This window comes from Syngnathus typhle, linkage group LG18, assembly GCF_033458585.1.
Source record: "Syngnathus typhle isolate RoL2023-S1 ecotype Sweden linkage group LG18, RoL_Styp_1.0, whole genome shotgun sequence".
Taxonomy (NCBI): Eukaryota; Metazoa; Chordata; class Actinopteri; order Syngnathiformes; family Syngnathidae; genus Syngnathus; species Syngnathus typhle.
In genome coordinates this window covers 8,966,005-8,986,216 of record NC_083755.1, presented here as the reverse complement: position 1 = coordinate 8,986,216, position 20,212 = coordinate 8,966,005, and the positions used below count along the sequence as shown (strand labels likewise).

Here is a 20,212-nt window from a genome sequence, read left to right as displayed (position 1 = left end):
TTTCAAACATTCACCCGTCGAATTAAAACACTTGAAAGCCATTGTAATACATATACCTTTTGACTGTATTTGTCCAAGGTAAACACAACACTAAGAGCTCGAACGTATGGTGCATTAGGCAGGCATCGTTCCATCCACAAAGGATTTACACACCGGTCCGAAGGGGTAGATTGGGATGGTTGCTAAATCGAATAAACAGCAGATGTTCCCCCTCCGTGCCCGGTGCCATGTCCGGCAAAATAATGCTGCCAGGCAAGCGCTCTTCTGAAAACGTTCATCAAAGTCATATACCGTAATTTTCGGACTATAAGTTGCGTTTTTTTTTTCATAGTTTGGGTGGGGGGCGACTTATACTGAGGAGCGACTTATACTACGGTGCGACTTATAGTCCGAAAATTACGGTACATAAAAACACATTGGGTTTAAGGCCGGCTAAAATGAGATGGAATCAACTCGTGCCACTTTCCTGTAATCAATAGATAAAAAGGAGTTGTATTTCCGCTCGCTGCCTTATCAGCGAGAGCCTCCCGCAACCTGATAGGACAGTGCCGGACGGACTTCTGGATTCTGTTCCCTTGCACGCTTACCGACCGTTTATCTGGGGATGGCAAAGATACGGTCCGACAAATCCTTTGCTTGAAGTTCAAGCGTCACGTTGAGACACGGGGAAATCATATGGACGCAACGATACAAATCCGACAAAATAGAGATCAGGACAATTGGAAGGAGTCCTTCCCAGCTCCATGGGTTCTTTCATACCAAAGCCAAGCAAGTCTTAATTGTGCGTATTTCCAAAGGTCAGCATCAAATTTAGAGACAATGAAGATGAAGACTTGGCAATCCCTCCAGAATGGATCGAGGGCCTCTTGCATGTTGGCAGTCAATACTAAACAAACGTGTTGAAGTATGACTGCACAGCCCTGACCCGAAGAGCGGGACAGGCCGCAAATCTAGATCTGTGTGCACTCGCATTCCCGTCGGGTCTACGTGTCCTCATCATTATGTCTCAGGTGACATTCAAGTATTTAAGTCAATATTTGCCAGGTCTGGTTTGGTGCCGCTCTGTACGGAAATGCAGTGTTGTAAACAGGTCAGGTCGATGCGAATGTGCTCGCATATCAACGCGGGACTGAGTGCGTCCTCCACATGAAAGCATTCCATGGTGGTCATTCAGCCACTTGTCTGCTGACTCACTGGACGTGCTGTCTCGCTGCAATGGCACCGTTTTGGCATAGTCCAGCTGCTCGCGGAATAAAAATACGATTTATCCACTTTGAATTAGGAAAAATAGTTCGTAAGATTTTTGGAAGAATTGAAAAATTCACAACCTATCCCAGTTATTGAGTTGCTTCAGTATAAACAGACAAAACAAGCATGCAAAATATAAAGAATCAGCAGGAGCAACAACCAAAATGAAGTTTCGTGCATGCAACGTTAAAACTTTGTTTGCTGTTGCGGCATGCACAGAATGGCAGAAGCTAGCTGGAAAAACCCTCCAAGATGCTAAATATGGAAGCATTGATATGAACTCGATTATACTATTACAAGAAGGCTTTATTTTAATTTTAAAAATCTTAAAGGTAATCTGAGGCATTATAAAAAGTTGTTTATGTTTTGGCCCCAAAGACTAATATAGATACATCGGGCTTTGATTTTTATTGACCATGTTGAAACATGTGGACTTTAATTTTGTTGTTATTTTGGGCTTTTGTCGTGTTGTTGTTTTTTTTTTATGTGTAAGGATGTTTTTTTTACCTTAATTATTAAATAAAAAGAAAAAAAAAAAAAATGCTACACTCCGTAAATATTGGTAATATAAAAAAAAAAAAGAGATATCGGCACACTGATCGGTTTCATCGTCTTCAATGTAAGGATGATGCAGGGGCCTACCAAGAGTCCATGTCGGGCTATTATTTTCAAGAGCGTGTACGTGTGTATGTGTCCGTCTGCAGCTGTGTTGGCGGGTGTTACTCACGAGGCATGATGCCTTGGTCTGCCAGCTGCTCTCGTGTCCTCCTCTGCTGAAGTCTTAACTGTAGCACTGAAGGTGGAGGAGGGAGAGAAGGAGGGAGGGAGGGAGGAAGAGGATGATGACAGTCAGGCAGACAGATAGCCAAGACAAACAGAAGGCAAGAAATAAAGATGTGAAATGAAAGGGACAGTAAAAAAAAGAGCAGGGCAAATGATATTTGCTTAGCCTTAGATGAATTCAAAGCATGATGCATGTTTATTTTTCACTGATGAAACGAACCCTGCATTTTCACAATTGATTATTCTTTTGATGATTCCATCGTTGAATCGAATAATCAGGTAAAGTTTCCTTTTGCATGATTTCTCTCCCGTTGACTATTTATCAACAATGACTTCTGGTACCGATGCGGTGATTGTTTACCAAAGTAAAAGCAGATGTTTGCAAATATCGCGTTTTCGATTAAACACGAAAGAGAAACATGGATGACGACACAAATGAATAAATCATTACTATTAATAATAATAACCGATGACCAGATGACTAAAATAGTTGTTGATGGGTTGAATTCCATCATCGATTCGCTTTCAAAGTAATTTGGACAGAAAATGTGAATTTCACCCCATCGGATGGAATGAACGCACGTATGTATTCTGTGCAAAGATGGAGAAAAAAAAAACAAAGCAGCTCGCTCGCAAATATTTCTGCGAGCAGGATGTCGGCAGCCGTAAACAGTGCTCCTGGCTTTAAACAGATCTGTTGAGCAGTGTGTGGTCCTGAGGGTGTGCGCACACTCCTGCATGTTTAATGTGTGTATGTTGAATTGTACAAGAAAAGTCGATGTGGGAGTAGAAGGTCATAAACATCAAGACTCCCCCGTGTCTGTCGGTGGACTTGTGTCGGTCGGCGGCTATCCGTTCTGTCTTTGTTTCCCTCCCCGCTGCTATCTGAAGGTCTTCTGGATGTGACACACAAGTATGAAATGTTCCTCCTTTTCTCCAGACTCTCCTTTTCTCTTTCAGGTGCTTTGCTCCCATTCATATGGATCCGTACAGGTAAGCGAGCGCGACGCATTGGCAGGAAAGCATCTCCGTTATGTAAGTGGAAGCGCTTAAGCTTCTCCATCTGACATCTGCTTTAGTTTACAGTGACACAAGTCATGACCCGTTAGCCGCATCATAACAGAGAGGATGTAGTTGCGGAATGTACGATGACCAAAACACGCAACGGAAACAGCCCCCATTGGGGTTTTGTCCCATGTTCTCCAAAAGCAGCACGTATTTAGTCGGCGAAAGGAAACAGGTGTTTTCTGTCCCAAAAATCCTCGTCTATGATTTTCACTCATTCTTTGCGAGACACACACCAGCTGCCTCATTGTTATGGAGAGCGCACTTTCAAACGCATGAGCCCTTTTTGTTTTCCAATGTGGGTGTCCCGGTGGTACACAAATGCAATACCATACTTACAACATTTCCGATTTATCGTGTAAATAAATCGTCTCTTTGCCCGGTCGGGCTGTGGTAAAGTGACGATAATTCCATGCGGTGAGATTTGAGAAAGGCGCAATGTAGGAATGAAAGAAGTCAATATTGCTAATGAGGCAGGTCGAATTCCCAACATCAATTCCCAGAATTTCCCCTCAAGCGGACAGAAATGTGCTCAGGAGAGACGTACGAGCACAAACTGTATCAGTTCTCGTAAACAGGTATTCCTAAATCGAATGTGACTGTTTATTTTAGAGCAATAGCCGTGAATCCCCAGGAATATAAACTCGCCAATCTTATCCCGATGCACGCCGGACAATCTTTGGCAGATTTGTGAAAGGGAGCCTGAGGTAGTATGGAGAAGAGTCAACAGGTCATTGCAGAAAAACGGATTCACTGACTCAAAGTCAACAGCTGGTTTTTTTTTTTAGTGAGGTTCAGGTACGCACTGGATCATAATTAAGAAGGAAGCAACTTTTAAAGAGTCCAGATCACTGCTACATGACTTGAGGACCATAGAAATATTTGTTATTTGTAAAATCTGCTTTTCGAACTTGGTCCATTCGGCAGTAGGGGACACCCTTTTTTTTTTTGTTGACACCTTATCAGTCAGCCATTTAATCAAAGCCACATGAGAAGCAGTCCGTTACGCGCTCACCCAAAACACTGGTCGGTCCGCGGGGAACACTTAAAGTCCGATCTTTATCTTTTAAATTCAACCGTGCAGCGACAGTTCCCATGGCGGCTTGTAAAACGATCAGCAAATCGGTAGTCTGAATGGCTCGATAAAATGCGAGCTTCTACCCTGACGGAAAAGCAAAACCAAAAGCGCCTGTTGGATTTACGAGTAGTTTTCCTTGACTTACGCAGTTTCTCAACTCGTGAATTCAGCCTTGTCAAGATGAATCCATTCTGACTGTATCATCAATTCAATCTGGAGTAAGATGACCTTTATAAAGACGTCTGTCTCCACATCTGTGACAAATTAAGGCGGCTCGCTCCTCACACAACCTGAACATCACGTTTGGAGCGAAGCATCCCGCCCGCGTTCCCCTGAGCACGCTGGGTCATTTCCCACCCTGCCAATCTACTCTAAACAGCCTAAAAGGAAAAGGCCCATTTAGTCCGCCGCTCCTCCAACGCAATTACATTTTTCAGACACATGCTCTTGTCATCTCAGTACGTGCAGCGTTACGTTTCTTTACTTTGAAAAAGAAGAGCTTTGTAGAAACCCAAATGAGCCACCATCAGTTGGATTTTCTTCAGGGAGGTGGCAGTGTTGCTCACATACGTACGTACGTGCTGTATACAAAGTGGAGTGCACAAACACATGCTCAGATCACATCTTGGAAAGTATCCATCCATCCATCTTTGACAAGCTACTGCTTATCCTCATTATTTTTTGTTTCTGACACAAAAATCAAACTGCAGTTTCCCTTTCCTGTAAGGAGCTGCCGGCGTGTACGCTGTTTGTTGGCAAAATATTTTGCGGCCTCAAACGAACGCTTCAAATTCTGCCAACTCACCATTTAACAGTCCAGGAAGTGCTTTTGCATTCTGGACATTTTTTTTCTTCCAGTGAATGATAAATAAATCTCGAAGGCAAAATGTAATTTCTATATAACAAGATGGTTGCCGTCCTAAGTGGCCATTTAAATCAGTACCTCAAGTGTTTTTTGATAAGACCAGGTCCACTCACCCACATACATGCACCATTAGCTTCCAATTGGACCTTATTAAGATAACCTCCAACCTTGCAGCAGTACCCAATCTCCTTTATCAGTATGCACCCAGCCAGAGTGTCAAAGGAGCTGGTTTCTCTCAGCGGCTGACGTGCAACAAGTGCACTCGCCACTTTTGAATGTCCCATTTTTCTACAACATCCAAGCCATTGAAAGTTCTTTGAGCATCCTTTCCCTTTTGACTGCGGGATTGTTACGAGCACCTGTCGCTTGGAGCTAAGGAGCACATCGTGAGTGTCGGCAAAGGGCACAATGAGTCCACCGTTGCCTGGAGATGTGTTGACAGGCAAACCACTTGCGTGTTGATCTAGAGAATCTCGAAAAGAACAGGTGTGTCAAACCACCGAGTCCTTACCTGATCTAAACTTGCTTCGTATGAGTATGGAGTGTTCAGAGCCCAGAAGAGTCATAATGCTTTAGAGTACAGTTCCAGGGTTGAAAAGTTGCAGTCACGCACACCTGGGCCCGTCTTGGTGTCTTCTGGAGCCCGAGACTGAGATGATTTGGAGTAGACTCTGCCTATCTGGTCTGCAGAAATTTCAAGTGTTTACAGCAGCCGGCGGATGGATCTCCGAGCGCTCCCCTTCTCTCCCCCGGGGGATCGATGTGGAAGTGTGTGAGTCTTGCTAAGGCTTTGGTCCCATCTAAGCTGAGAGCTCTGAGCTGGGAGTCAGGAGAAGCACACAGAGATATGCCCTGCTCTGGGAGGGGCTAGGCGGCCCGGGGGTTGCGCTAAAGAGGAGCCGGAGGCTGGACGGGGTTTGGCTGATGACTTCTTCCTCCCATGATACCAGTGTAAATATATCTGCCTATCAGCCCTGCTGTGTGTTATTGGAGGGGAGAGCAGAGGGAGAGTCGGAGAAAAAGTTCAAGCTTCCAAAAACTTTTTACACTCTCTATGAATCAGACCTACACACGTATAAATGCCCGGGTACATTTGGTGCAAATTATTAGTTCGACCTGTCACAAGTAAACTTCCAGTGTCTGACGTGTGGTTTGAAACACTTATAGGGAGAAATAATATTTTTAAGACCAGGGGAAAAAAAAATTGTCTTTGGTGTAGAAGGTAACTTTTCATGCTTCCTCCAATCTTTTATAGATGCATCCAGCTGTGATTATACGCTTGAAAGCAAAATAGTAGTGGAGAGGTCAAGAGGCCATCGGTTGGAAAATTCATCGCACCTCTAAATTTGCACGGAATTTGAAGAGCTGAAAATATGGAGTTAAGTTTCGTGGCATTGTATAAGAAAAGTGGCAGTCTAGTCCTTCTCCCAGCAGCTGAGCTACGGGATTATCTTATCAGCAGTCGGATGCAGATGCTCCACTCTGTATTTAACAAGTCCCCCTTTCGCCCAGCTCCTACATACCAGCCAGATATTTGTCCGAGCAGAACTAAGCTGCTTGCCCGCTCCTCTTAAAGCGATCCGTCAACAAGATCCGTCCGTCTGTTGGTCATGCCAAGGCCTTCTCTGAGCTTGTTTATCCATTTCAAGCTGGAATGCAATGTAATACATAAACCACTGACACAAAAAACAGTTGTTTGAGTGATGAAAAAAGATATTGTTGTTGTAGGGGGCTACCAGATTACTCACGTAATGATAACACAATAATATGAATTGATTTTCTAACGAGTGGCGGCATACTGTAGACCAGGCTGTCAATCAATATTTCAAAAGCATAGTGGTTAACAAACTCTCTCCTTTGTAACTGGAGTTTGCATTATTTTGAAATCTTATCCTCATTTGGGAAAAAGAAAAAAGCCAAATGTAAATAAAAAAATTATGGTTTCACAATCATTTCAAACCTATGTTTTTAATTGAGTACACTACAAAGAAAAGATTTAACTCGAACTTTTTTGCGCATATATTATCATTCAAGCAGGCAAAAAAAGGAGCACATTTTTTTTTTCTTCTGATGGCTTAATTGGGAACAGGTCCCAGTCTAAAGAACCACGCCCCCTAAACCTCACTTGTTCACAAACAAACATGGGGTGAGGTTCGCCACTGTGTGAATCAAACAGTATGTACATTTTCAAGGAATTTAAATTTCATCAAATCCTCTCCATAAGATCATCACAAGATTTAGACAAAAACCACCGTGGAATGTCTGTGACCTTTGATCCCTTGGACAGCACTGCAACCAAAAACACCAAATAATGTCCACTAGTCATTGGATTTGGGGTATGTCCATATTTTTTCATTGATTCGGAGACAAAAATGTATTTCTCGATAGGGATTAAACAGATTTGCATTTTATAGAGAAAGTCACAGTCAGTTTTGACAACACGAGTGTTGGATGGCTTAACAACTATTTTTTCTTCCAAATGGCCCCTTGGGCCACATGTTAAGCTTCACTGCCTCGGGTGATCTTCCTGCGGACCTTTTGTCCAAATTCTGTAAAAGACCGCTGTGACACAGCACTAATAAGTCACAGAGCATTGAGAGCTTTGTCCAGCTCACTGCTCTTTACTAGCCGTTTTAATCTCTTCCCGGCATAAACACTGCTTGGCCTTTGTTGCAGAGGAGCACGGAGCGGAGCGCCGCAACATGTCATCGATTCGTGGCATAAATAATGCTCGTTTGCTACGACGTGTGCCGGAGCGCACGCCAGAGAGCCGTGCGATGCTAGAAAATTCAAATATTTACACAAAGGCGACTAAGGCTGCAAATCTATGGCTGACGCTTGTCTCCAATTGACTGTGAATGAAAGCACACACACATGTACGCACACTCGAGCACTCATGGACATCTTTAATTAGCAGGTGAAAGTGCTTTAAGGGAAGGTCTGTCTGAGGTTTTGACAGTGTACACACAGTGTTTTGGAGAGATTCCTAAAGAGGTCACCCAGCCCTGGCTTAATCCTCCCCTTTAATTGGGCCCTATGTCAACAGACGTGACAAGTCTCATCTGAACGGCCTGGACCAGTCGAGACAAAGAGAGAGCCAATGATCATCATATGTCAAATAGAGAGATTTAAAGGCACATTTTGTATGGATCGTATATAAGAAGTGTGCCTGCTGCTGCTAGTTGGATGCAAATGACATATGCCTTTGTATTAGCCAACACACACACACACACACGTCACAATGTTTATTGGCCGTCCGCACAGACATCTAGATCAACTAAATGACATTTTGTGTTTTCTGTGATTTCTTGTGTTTTAGATAACTTGCTCAAACTATGCGCAAAAATCATGTCATTAACATCTGGATTCAACACAAGAATTACAAACACAGTTTGGGGAATGTCACATTGTTCCAATCGGTTCCAATGAATTATGAAATACTTTTCTTTGCTGATAAGGGGCCAGCATGGAAGTTCTTCTCTGCCAACCAAATCTCGGTAGGCACTCTACTGGAGGAAACTGGAAGGCTTAGATGTTCTTTATCCGTTTATCTTCTTCCTGCCTGTCTGCTTCCACTTCACACCTTTGACTTGAGAGTGGATTATTGACGGAATGAGGCAACAAAAAAAAAAAGCCTGCCTCATTGATTATATATTAACTGGCTATGGTTGGCTAATTGATTTACTGCTGGGTTGAGAGTTGCTTACTGGCTTGACGTTGCCTTACATTTGTCATAAATGAGCAGACATGACAGGAAATGAGTCAAGATTTTAAAGATTTGCTTCTGAGTTTGCTTTTGTGACATTTACAAACGGATAGCTGTAATGGCCGCTCTCTTTATCCAAATACCGTGTTTGGACTAGTGGTGTCGCATAGAACATATCATGAACTTCAATTGACTTCCCCTTTACGATTGTATTTGTTTTGTTATCGAAAAGCATTACTAAGGCCAGTTTTGTCAATGAAGCTAACTTGGATGTTTTGGGATGTGGGAAAATGGACAGAAAACTCGCCCCAACCCTTGATTGATGAAAATGGAAAGATATCAAGGCAGGTCAGCGAGTCAACTGACATTATGAATTTGTATTTCAGTATTTATACAGTATGTTAAACTGTCTGGCAATCAGTAAGGAGGTGCATATTATACCCTGAAGGTATACTATGTGTTTTGGCCACAAAAAAATAATATATTAAATAAATCATACCACTGTAGAGCCTGGGAGGAAAAAAAAGATCATTGAAAAATTCCTCCCTTTCAGTTGGTGTAATTTTCTTTTCATCATTTGTCATTTTCTTCCGTTTTTGCCAATTTACAAAGCCACGCGGCATTGATTGATGGAACTTGTATTTGTCATCAGCGAGCGTGAGCGTGATTCCGTCATTTCTCAGCACTCAATCAGTGTTATCAGAAAAAAACGAGGGCTTTTCCCACGATACGAGCCGGCGCTTCCGAAAGAAAAAGTTGGGGATGGAGGAATTATGAAGGCAAACAAAATGAAGTATCGTAAAAAAAATAGAAAACAGAAGCCGAGGGCATCGCGTGCAAAATAAACCAGCTCTATTTTTCCATGAGCCGAGGCAAAGAGGTGGGAAAGCCAGGATAGCATCGGTTTCTCCTCTGAGCTTCAGAAGAGAGATGTTTCATGAAAAGCCAAAGCAAAAGTGATAGAAAACCTAACTCAGGCTTAGCCAGGACTCTCCCCTCCTGTGCCGTCCCCCTTCTTAAATCTTGCTGCTTTCTTTATCTGGGCCGTGGCTCGGTCACCTTCGCTTGCATTGGGCGAGAGCGCCGCATGTCTGCCGCCAATTCCAAATGGAATCCACAAACACTGCAAGAGCTCTGCGAGGGAGATAGTAGCTTGTCTCCCATCATGTACATAAACACAGAGCTGGGAGATACTGTTTTATGTTTTTTTTTGGGGTTGCTTTTTGCAATTGGCTCAAATGGAGTCTGCAGGCCCTGGCTAGGGGCCACAGCCGAAGGAGGAGCCCTGGAGGGTCCGCGTCTGCGAGGCTTCGAGCCCCGCATCACCGTAGCTTAACTCCTAACACCTGCCTATTACCGAGAGGCTTTGCGCGGCATTCCAGAATTTTCTCTATCAGAAATTTAATAACTTAAAGTCTACTTTGTTGTTGGTAATGTGTGTACCCGTGACTAACCGGAGCAGATGAAAGGCGCATTTAGCGGAGCAATCGGCTCTCATCTGATTTCTATTATCATGCTTGACGAATTATAAAGAGAAACTAATGAAGTAAAAATTGGTGAAATTGAAATAAAGCGTGTCAATATTAGTTGGGAATATTGGGTTAAACGCGATGGATGAAATGAAGCATGGTGCGTGTCGGCTTTGAGCTCTTTTTTTTTTTAATACGTAGAAAAGAGACATCCACCTCATACAATTTGCTGAAATTACCGTATTTTCCGGACTATAAGGCGCACCTTCAATGAATGGCCCATTTTAAAACTTTGTCCATATATAAGGCGCACCGGACTATAAGGCGCACCATTAATGCATCATGTCAGATTTGTAATCCAAATCAAATCATTCTCCATTTTATCTTTTTTATTTCAACTTCAGACGCAACAAATTACTTTATAATCACAAAATAATGATCCATAGTCTTTTTGATTCATGATTCCTAGTCTTTAGCGGGCCACTTATGATTGATTTCATGACGCAATGCTTTGGGCCAGTTTAAATTTAGGAATTTGGTCCATATAAAAGGCGCACTGGACTATAAGGCGCACTGTCAGCTTTTGAGAAAATTTTAGGTTTTTAGGTGCGCCTTATAGTCCGCAAAATACGGTAATTGTCACGCAGTTAAAAACATTAAATGTCGAATTATTATTTTGTTCTTTTTCCAATATATTTTTCCTTTAGGATGAATACCATAAATGTGCGGACTGTCTTTGGTAGACACTTCCGACATATGAGCGAGAGTTCGAATTTCGAGGTTCAACTGTACGTGTTTTGAGACAGCGGGAGGTGTCGCGAGTACTTGTTGAGAACATGCAACCCCCCCCGAGCTGAAATCTCCCTACCCAGCAATGTCTTTGTGGGGTTGACAGCGCTAACCACTTGTCCACAGTGCTGCCAATATAAAGACCCAACAGTGCAAATATTTGGCCGTGTTGTGTCACTGACATGGACTGTCAGCCAGCACATACTTTCTTTCCATGATGGTCAAACAGAGCCATGTTGTTGTTGCTATGCCCCTACCCTGTCCTCCCCACAACCCCGCAGGACATCTACGCAATGCTATGAACACAGACGTCACTTATGAGATGTAAATGCTCATCAGTATTGGTAGTGGTTGACAGATGGAAAACAGAACCCAGAGGTTGCCAAGGGCTACAGACTGATTCCTGCTATCTGCGGGACTGGACTCCACTTGACCCTTCAATACCAAAGACTTATTTATAGGACTGAGTCTGTATGTGTGTTTCACGTGTGTCACATGTGTTTACGTGCTGACCCGTGACACAGTCGAGGTAGCTTTTGACACCCTGACTATGTTTAATTGTCATCAGATGTTCCAAAGGGGGGCAAAACATATGATGTATTGTTTTGATTTAAGTGCAGTCTGTGTACTTGTTAACCCAATCCTGCCGTGTTTCTTTATGTGAGAGTGAAGCTCCGGCTAATTCGGCTGGGTGGAAAAACAATTGCCCTTGACTTCGTTGTTGATGGCAATTTTCACATCTCAGCAGTCGACTGGTTAAATAAAGCCTTGGGGAGTAGATGCAAAACAAAGCACCAGCAGTCACGGATAAATTCACAGGCAATCATTATGCTATCCATTTGGATCATGTACACCATAGAACTAAAAATACGAAACCCGATTCGTGCAAAATGAATAGTGGATTTTGACCAGGAACTTGAAGCCCCTGCTCAGCTTACTATTTGAAAGTAGATGCATAATCATTACTAAATCAGACAGATGTGGATCTTACAAATAAATCAATCTGAATCATTTTGGAAAGCTCCATTCGTGTAACCATACCCATTAAAGTCTAAATTTTGCAATGTGTCAGTCCAGAAAATTCCGCACTGAGCTACTGTCACCTTTTCAGGATCCCCCCAAAGTTATGTCTGATCTTTCTTTGCCGAGTAGTCTGTGGGCTTTGCAACACGTATTGCTCTCATACTCCCTGATCATTACCCTGTGTACGGTCACCGTGTCCAAAATGTTTGGAACAGTGGCATCACAAATTATGCTAAATGTCACGCAGTTTAAAACTCACAGTGCTTTCCCATTCGTTATTAGCCCAGCATTCCTTTCTAGACATGTTCTATTATGGAATGAAAAGCTTGAAGTGGTCTGCAAAATCATCACGGGGTTCCCATTGTCCGATAATCTTCTGACATACTCCGCTCCCATTCATATTGTGACCAAGGAGATGATGTGTCAGAGGTGTCAATTTCCACACACGTTGTCAAATGATGTCAGTGGCTGCCTGAGTCGTGGAATCGCGCCACCGTTGCAGGCCGAATAACTCAGCGACTCCACACGGGCTAGGAGGGAGGACAAGGGGGAGGAGGGACGGAGCGGGAGAGATTGTGACGACCCCACAGTGTCCTCGACCGCACAGAAATGTACGCGTCCCGATCACGTTTCCGCTCGTTCTGCGAAGGCCTCTCAACTTATCACATGCACCCTTGGAGCTAAATCACATCTCCGTTCCAAACAATCATATAAGGCTGATACGGACTTTCATAGCGTTTGTTGGTTGGGCCAAAATCTCATGATAAGCTCATTTTGGTAAGTTTAGTTTTCAAAAATGGATACTTTTGGTCAGTCTAGCTTTATTGGTGTTTTGCAAATGAAAGGATTTGAAAATGGCTGGCTCTTTTTCACATCATTTACATCATTAAAAAGAAGCACAAAAATCCTTACAAGGTGAATTTAAATTCAGTCATTATTGCAAGTTGCATTAGAAAAGAACAGAAAATGGTCAGTTGTATTCAATCAATTCAAACATTTACAGAGGCATCTAGTGATGCCTTTGAATACCTTGTTTGACCTTGGATTTAATGCTGCTTGGAAACGTGCTACACGGCCACCCTTATCATTCCTGTCTGTCAGACACGGGAACACTTATGGCCTGTGGGGACGGCGGCTGTCTGAAATTCTCCAAAGGTCTGCTGTTGGCTCCAGACTCTGCAGGTCAGAGAGCACGCTGGCCACTAGCTTGCATACCAGCAAGACAGGCCAGTTGTGAAAGGGCTCTTGGTATTTGATGAAAGACTACATTTACATTTATCAATAAAACATACTGAAATTCTCTTTCATTAAATTTGGCATACTTTAAATTTACAAAGAACGTGGGAAGGGTGTGCAATGCGGAAAAAAGGAGCACAAAAAACAACAACCCAGACCTCACTATTGATAAAAACATTTTTTTTTCCTTTTTATTTTATATATATATATTTATAGAATTTTTTATTTATGATTTCTATTTTTTTTATTCATTATTTTTAAGTGTATGTTGGAATCTACGTTGGATAGTGTTAATTTCAGGATACAGGAGATATTTTGAAATTGGTTCTACATAAGTAAATAAGATAGTTTGATATCAACTTTACATATAAAACAAACGAATCTGGTCCAGTTCTTCTCTTTTTATTCGATGCAAAACATTCTTTCAGCAGGATTTTGCTCTTCATAATTTGATAGAAAAGCCAAGTAGCGCGTGTCTTAGTATCATCGGACAGCCCGTCTGTCAAAGGAAAGCAAACAGTGGATCAAAAGCCAGATACCTGCTTCTTGGTTTTAATGAAATTTCCAAGGTCTTCTGAAAATGAAGAACAAGGTACATAAACAGAAAATGATCAGACTAGATTGCTGTCCTGGGCGTTAATTGAAGAACATCTTCACTTAAACCCTGATAGCATCGACATCCAATTGGGCGGCCGGGGCGTGATGGCAATATAAAAGTTGATATTGTGTTATTTTTGCTGAAGCTGATTCCCATAGCTTCTGGTATGTAGGCGCAAACTCTAAAAATATAACCCGTGCTTCCATGTTATACTTGGCCTATGGGATGGACAGTATTTAGGAGGCAACATTTCATGGATTGGCGCTTCCCTACTTTAATGAAGAACAAAGAATCAAAGCACGGGATTTTCTCATGCTGGGCACGAGAAATTGGGATTGTCAGATGTTTATCTTCGATTTGAAATTAGACACATATATTTGGAGAAAAAGAAAAGGATGCTAGAAGAACAATCAAATGACAGAGGTTGACAATCCATGCTATCATCGCACAACACATCACTGTGCTACGTTCTTCTTATTCCATTGTTTGTGTGTGAGTCTTGTATCCCAATGTGTGTGTGCGTGGAATATTTTCTGCATAGCCGTAATGGCAACCAGGTGTCTCCCGTAGAAATTTCCATATGGTTCTAACTTTCTCCTACTTTTGACAAATGGGTACCTGGGTTGATCACAAGTAAAGCCGTAAAAATGAATGATTTTTATTCATTAGTGGAGCGGCTAGAGAGAGAGAATACAATGGAATGATTTCACCTTGCATGCAACTTTCCATTGTGTACATTGGTGCACGGTTATTAGAAGCAGGGTGTATGGTACTTGGCCCATCCTACATATTTCTTTCGAACGTTATGGGGGTTATTGGTTCTTTGCAAGCGGCGGCGCAATAAAAGCAGAGCAGAAAGGCTTTAATGTGATATTTTTATGATCTGTGATTGCAGTTAAAAAAGAATGCTCAGTGTTGCATTCAGCGTGTTTTGGAGTTCAGTGGCTGTAAATGATGAAAAGGTCCAAAGTTGATGGAAAGTCCATCAGATGTGCTGCTTGGAAGACATGACCTAGTTGTGCTGGGAAGGATCTGAAGTGAAAATGTTTATTTCTTTGTTTTTGCGTAACTTGAAAGCAGCTTTACGCAATATGAACTAAGGCCTAATGATTGGCCACGTGCTTTTCTAGCGCTACCATGATATCATTGATTTTTGCCACATGACCTCATAACCCAAAAAAGTGGACTATTTAAAAGAAAAATAATCCAAGTGAACAAATTGTAATTTTGCTCAGCCTTGCGTTTAATTCATAGTGTATTAAGTTTCAAGAAAAATATATCCCATTGGTCCAGACCCTCGTATTTCTGAAAAGCTTATTCAAATTTCCACTGTTGTTGCTCCAATTTGCCATCCAATATTGGAGGTGAATTTTCATAAATATGTGGCAGCATCAAGCTGAGACTCAAAGAAAGGTCTAGAGGAGGACTTTCAGAATCTTATTCTAAAAATGACTCTTCTGATAATTACATCATAGGATTATTATTATTATAATATATATATATATATATATATACATATGCAAACACTATATTATATATGTACATTTGATTATTTTTTTGAAATATTTGAGAAGATGATTTGCCCCCTTTGACATAAAAGGATGTTCCTAAAGCCCCGATCAATATCTTGGAATGATCTGTCTGCTCCCGCTTCTCTTTGTGGAATGCGCTTCCAACCTCTGGTCGTGAGCCGGATCAGAGCTGTATATTGTGTTACTGTTTTCATTTCTACCGTGCGGATTTCTCGTCTTGGTCGAAATTGACGGGCCAAAGCTCTTGTATCCACAATACAACACCTGGAAAAAGAAAGTCTTCATTAATCTCCGCAGCCGCTCACAATCTGCGGTTTTAAGAACTCCTGTTTCCAAACCACATGTGAGGCGGCACGGCGGCTGGGCGGCAGAGCGGCAGAGCCTTTTGTTTTACAATAACTCTGGGTTATTTTCAGGTCATTGTGGCCCAGTGCTTTCTTAATTGAATTTTAGAAGCGTTTTGTTTAATATGCCGTCGTTAAAGCTCTCTGAATATAGCTCGGTGACCTCATCTTTTCCGGAGCTTCCCGAGAGATAATCCGGGATGGTTTTTATCATTCTGGGCTAAGAGCTGATCAAGAAATAATGCTCACGTTGATCCTTGTTTGTTCTAAATGTCACACTCGACTATTTACTGATACTTCCGAGATGACACGTATGTTTGATTTGCGTGAACTTTAATTTTCCCATCTCCCGCATGTTTGTCGGTGCGTGTTACTGCGTCCGCGTTATAAATCCGGAAGGCTTTTAATAACCGTGGCTGGTATTTATGGTGACACTCTTTCCTTTAATTTTCCTCATGAAGACCTTTCCAAATAATGAATTCTTTGAATGGGAGCTTCTGGAGTGAGCCCATAATTCCTTCAATATTACATTTGTCCGGGGCATATTAATGACAATCACGCAAAGTTGAATTGTTTCCAAAAACATACGCTTCTGGAGTTTACAAATCTGAAAATCCCATTTCGAAGAGGAATCGTAAAGATAATATTCCCCAAGGTGTGTCACAATATAGCAAGATGCGTAAATAGGCTTCACTAAAACACAATGAACGGTCGCTGTATCAAATCTATATTATTGATCTTTGATACAAAATACACTACCGTTCAAAAGTTTGGGGTCACAAAATTGTTTGGGTGACCCCAAACTTTTGAACGTTAGTGTATATATTTATTTAGATAATTATTTATAGATTATATATATAATCTTCTGTGTAAAAAATCTTATAATATATATGTATACTTATATTCATAGATTATATATAATCTGATACAAATGTAAAATATAATTTATAATATTTAATTCATAATATTTTATTATAATAATATTTACACTGCCGTTCAAAAGTTTGGGGTCACCCAAACAATTTTGTGACCCCGAACTTTTGAACGGTAGTGTATGTCTCACCATAATAATTGCGTCAACTTTAAGTGGTGTGGATTTCAAATTAGCATAAGAAGACCTTTTAAATCAAATGTGATGCAAAGTCGGCTCCAATTCCTCCACGGCCGTATAAGCAGTGGGGAAAATAGATGAATGGTCCCATCAGATATAACTGATTTTATTTCCAGGGAGTGTACGTCATGGATACATTCAAACAATCCTCTAAAGTGAAATAAACACTATGCTGTGTAGGAATGTTTATTTATATCACACTTACTGAAGACAGTAAAAAGTAGAAAGCAACTCTGGGTGGTGTTAGTCACTCAGGGACAGCCAGTTATTTTTATTTATTTATTTTTTCGTATCGTCGACACACTGGTGGTGTTTTCTCGATAATGACATCATCTTATGAACTTGGCAGGACAAAAGACAGGGGAGGAACACCCAGGAAGATTCATCAACAATAAAGCAAATATAATATTTCATTTCTCGGCCGTTGCTCGCGGTGGACAAAAGGGACAATGCACAGGCCGTGTTCTATGTTTATAGTTGCTTTATATTTAATTCCGCAGAGAAGAGGCGGCAGTAAGTCCACTCATGTCAAACTTGTGTTAATGATGCCATCATGTGGACTACTAAAATGCTTTCGACAAGGAAGGTGCGTTTGATGCCGAGTCGCCAAAGTCAAGTCTCTCCTAGGTGGCTTCTGTCTGGAAAGTGATTTGAAGAATGAGGGGGATGGAGTGAGCGTTTGAATTGGTGGAGATTCCTGTTTGTGTTCATCTGCCTCTTCAATTAGCATCTCTCCTGCGCTACACATGACATCATGGAAAAGTTTGCAGTGCGGAGGGAAAGGCGCTGTTGCGCTCGCTACTCCGCTGGGACTGACTGCATGGGTCTAAAAATAAAGATTGAACTCCAGTGGTTTCTCAGATAGTGTCACCTTGGTCTTTTGATGTCCAGGCTTCCATTACTGACAGGTTGATTGGGGCTGGGAATCCTCCCTTGGACATTTGAGCATGCATTACTCATCAGATGGCTTCATTATTAACTTCAACCTCATTTGTTTTATCTGGCACATGCAATTTATTTTAAAAGAGATGCTTCACGATTTATTTGCTGTGACTGTGACATTGTATCAAATTCAAACAAAGCACGGTCATTTACCAAAAATAAACTATCGTAATTTTCGGACTATAAATCGCGTTTTTTTTTTCATAGTTTGGGTGGGGGGGGCGACTTATACTCAGGAGCGACTTAAAGTCCGAAAATTACGGTATGCTGATTCAAGTGATGTAGAATAAAATGTTGGCACAAGTATATTGGGAAAAAATGTGAGCTTTCCTTGGCGTCCCGAGCAATGTATTGTTAAATCAGTGTGAATGAGTTGACCTTAAAAGGTCATGAGACCCCCGATAAACCGCCGTATTGAAGTCCAAAAATGAATGTCACATGGTTGCGTTCCATTGGATGATTCACAAGAATAATCTTCAATGCGGGAAGTGTGACCTCATACATTTGGTGACCACTGACCAGTATCTTGAGCATATAAAGATTAAAATCCCACTATGTTAAAGATACGCTGAAGTCGTAAACGCCATGCTTCAAGTTGCGTGCCCTAATGTCTATTCACTCCTTTTTCTGTGAATCATTAGCGAAAAAAAGGGGAGGGGGGGCTACTATTGCTTGCTCGCATCTCGCCGAGGATGAGACAATCGATGAAAGGACGACTGTTAAGTGGGGGACTTGCTATCTCTTCATCTTGAAGTGCCACGTGTTTTTTTTTTTTTTTTCTGTGTGTGTTGACACAGATCCAGAGCATCCTTCCCTCTGGTGTGGCCTCAGATAACATCAGACCATACATAACCTGGCTCTTTTGAAGACAACCTTGTTGGTTTTTCTCCACATTCTGCCCTCAAGCTTCCCATAAGTTGTCCTTTTCCTTCAGATAAACAATCAGATGAAGCAATTGGCGTCATGGCAGTCAATTGGAAGAAGATAGATGAGCATCTTTTTGTGTTCTGCTTTGTTTCCCGTGGAGTATCTTCACCTGATCCAGGAGGGGGTTGTCAAGATGGTATAAATTGTCAGCGAGGGTCCTATCTGAGGCTGGGTGGGCTTTTAAGCAAAGCCCATCAGTTAAGATTTCATTAAAGCGTTTACTCCTGATGTTGCATGGAGGAGTCTGGGTCTCCTACAGCCTTTTAAGCGACTTTGATTTACTGTTGTCTCGTTTCGGAGCTAAAGGCACGTTACTGTTAAGCTGGACTAATGTTTATTTTGATGTGCGAACCCTTTTTATTCCTTCAAATGCACTCCATGTAATCTTTGTGTCAAGATATGGACTGAGTGGATTCAGCATTTTCTTCCGAGAACAGGACAGATAGTCACAGAAAACAACCAGTCAGTCCTTTTTTTTATTTTTTTTTATTTAAACTTAAACCCCAAATGTGTCAAATAGATGTCCTGTAGATATTACAAGCTTTCAGGCTTGAACATCAATAAACAGAGCAAATGTTGATTACATCTACAATCAACAATTATGCTAGGGCTTTCTAACTTAGCCAGGAATGACAAATTAGGTACTTCTACTAGACTTTGGGATCTTATGCTTATTTGATAATGACCGCAAATAATCTATAGTTGTATTACAGTAGTGATAATACTGCAAACCCCCCCCCCCCCCCCCCCCCCTCTCTCTTGAACAACATGTTTTTATTCCAAAGCCTTAAATACTGTCCATGTATGTGTTACATCGTCCCATTGTATTCTCCAAGCAGATCTTATTAAAGAAAACAAATCTGTATGTTTTTGGTGCCCTAAGGTGCAGGCCCCTCGAGAAGTTTTAGCAAATGAAGTGAAGGCATAGAAAACATGTCTGGGACTCACTTCTGGAGTTCCTTTGGGGGCTACTGTTGTTTGCCATTTGTTCAGGAGACGGGAAGGTCCCTTTTTGTGCTGGCGGCTGATTCAGGGACGCATGCCAAAGTCAAAAAAATAATCCAAAAGACGTGCTGCCAATTGACATGTATGCAAGATATGAGAATTCTCAACTCTGTTTTTGTATCCCTCAAACTAAACGTTGGGCTGTCATCTAGTTCCAGATGCTGCCGAGGATTTTTGAAATGCAAACACTCAAATGGATGTTTGCTGTGTATTTTACACTAGTTTAAACTCAGTTCATAGGAGCCCTCGAGCTGTTCCGGCTGACTTAGTTCTGTGCCTCACACTGTGATGTACACACTCAGTTCTCCATGACTCTCTGGAAGGGAAGTTGAGGTGACTGAGTGACTCACAGGGCAGTCAAGTGTGGGTCTTGATTGCTATTAAATGCTCCAAGGGCCACTCTAAGCGTCCAGGAGACAGGCAGCGTGTTGGACACCTGCAGAGGGCTGCACAGGGTCATGCAAACACTGCACAGCTGACAGAGGCACAAA

At 41.8% G+C, this 20,212-nt stretch overlaps 1 protein-coding gene across 14 annotated transcripts in view; it reads right to left on the bottom strand.

Annotated features, from left to right (window-relative positions):
- The window catches only part of myocd (myocardin), a 44,979-nt gene that overhangs the window by 8,799 nt on the left and 15,968 nt on the right, over positions 1 to 20,212 (bottom strand). For 7 of the 14 annotated variants that reach the window (XM_061264099.1, XM_061264105.1, XM_061264098.1 and 4 more), the window contains exon 2: positions 1,976 to 2,041. The exons of 2 other annotated variants lie outside the window; for them this stretch is intronic. In XM_061264099.1, coding sequence (XP_061120083.1) covers positions 1,976 to 2,041 — 66 coding nt within the window. Of the gene's footprint in view, positions 1 to 1,975; positions 2,042 to 5,550; positions 6,098 to 20,212 lie in introns of those variants that run through there. 5 more of the 14 variants (XM_061264101.1, XM_061264100.1, XM_061264106.1 and 2 more) reach the window with 5 other exon arrangements.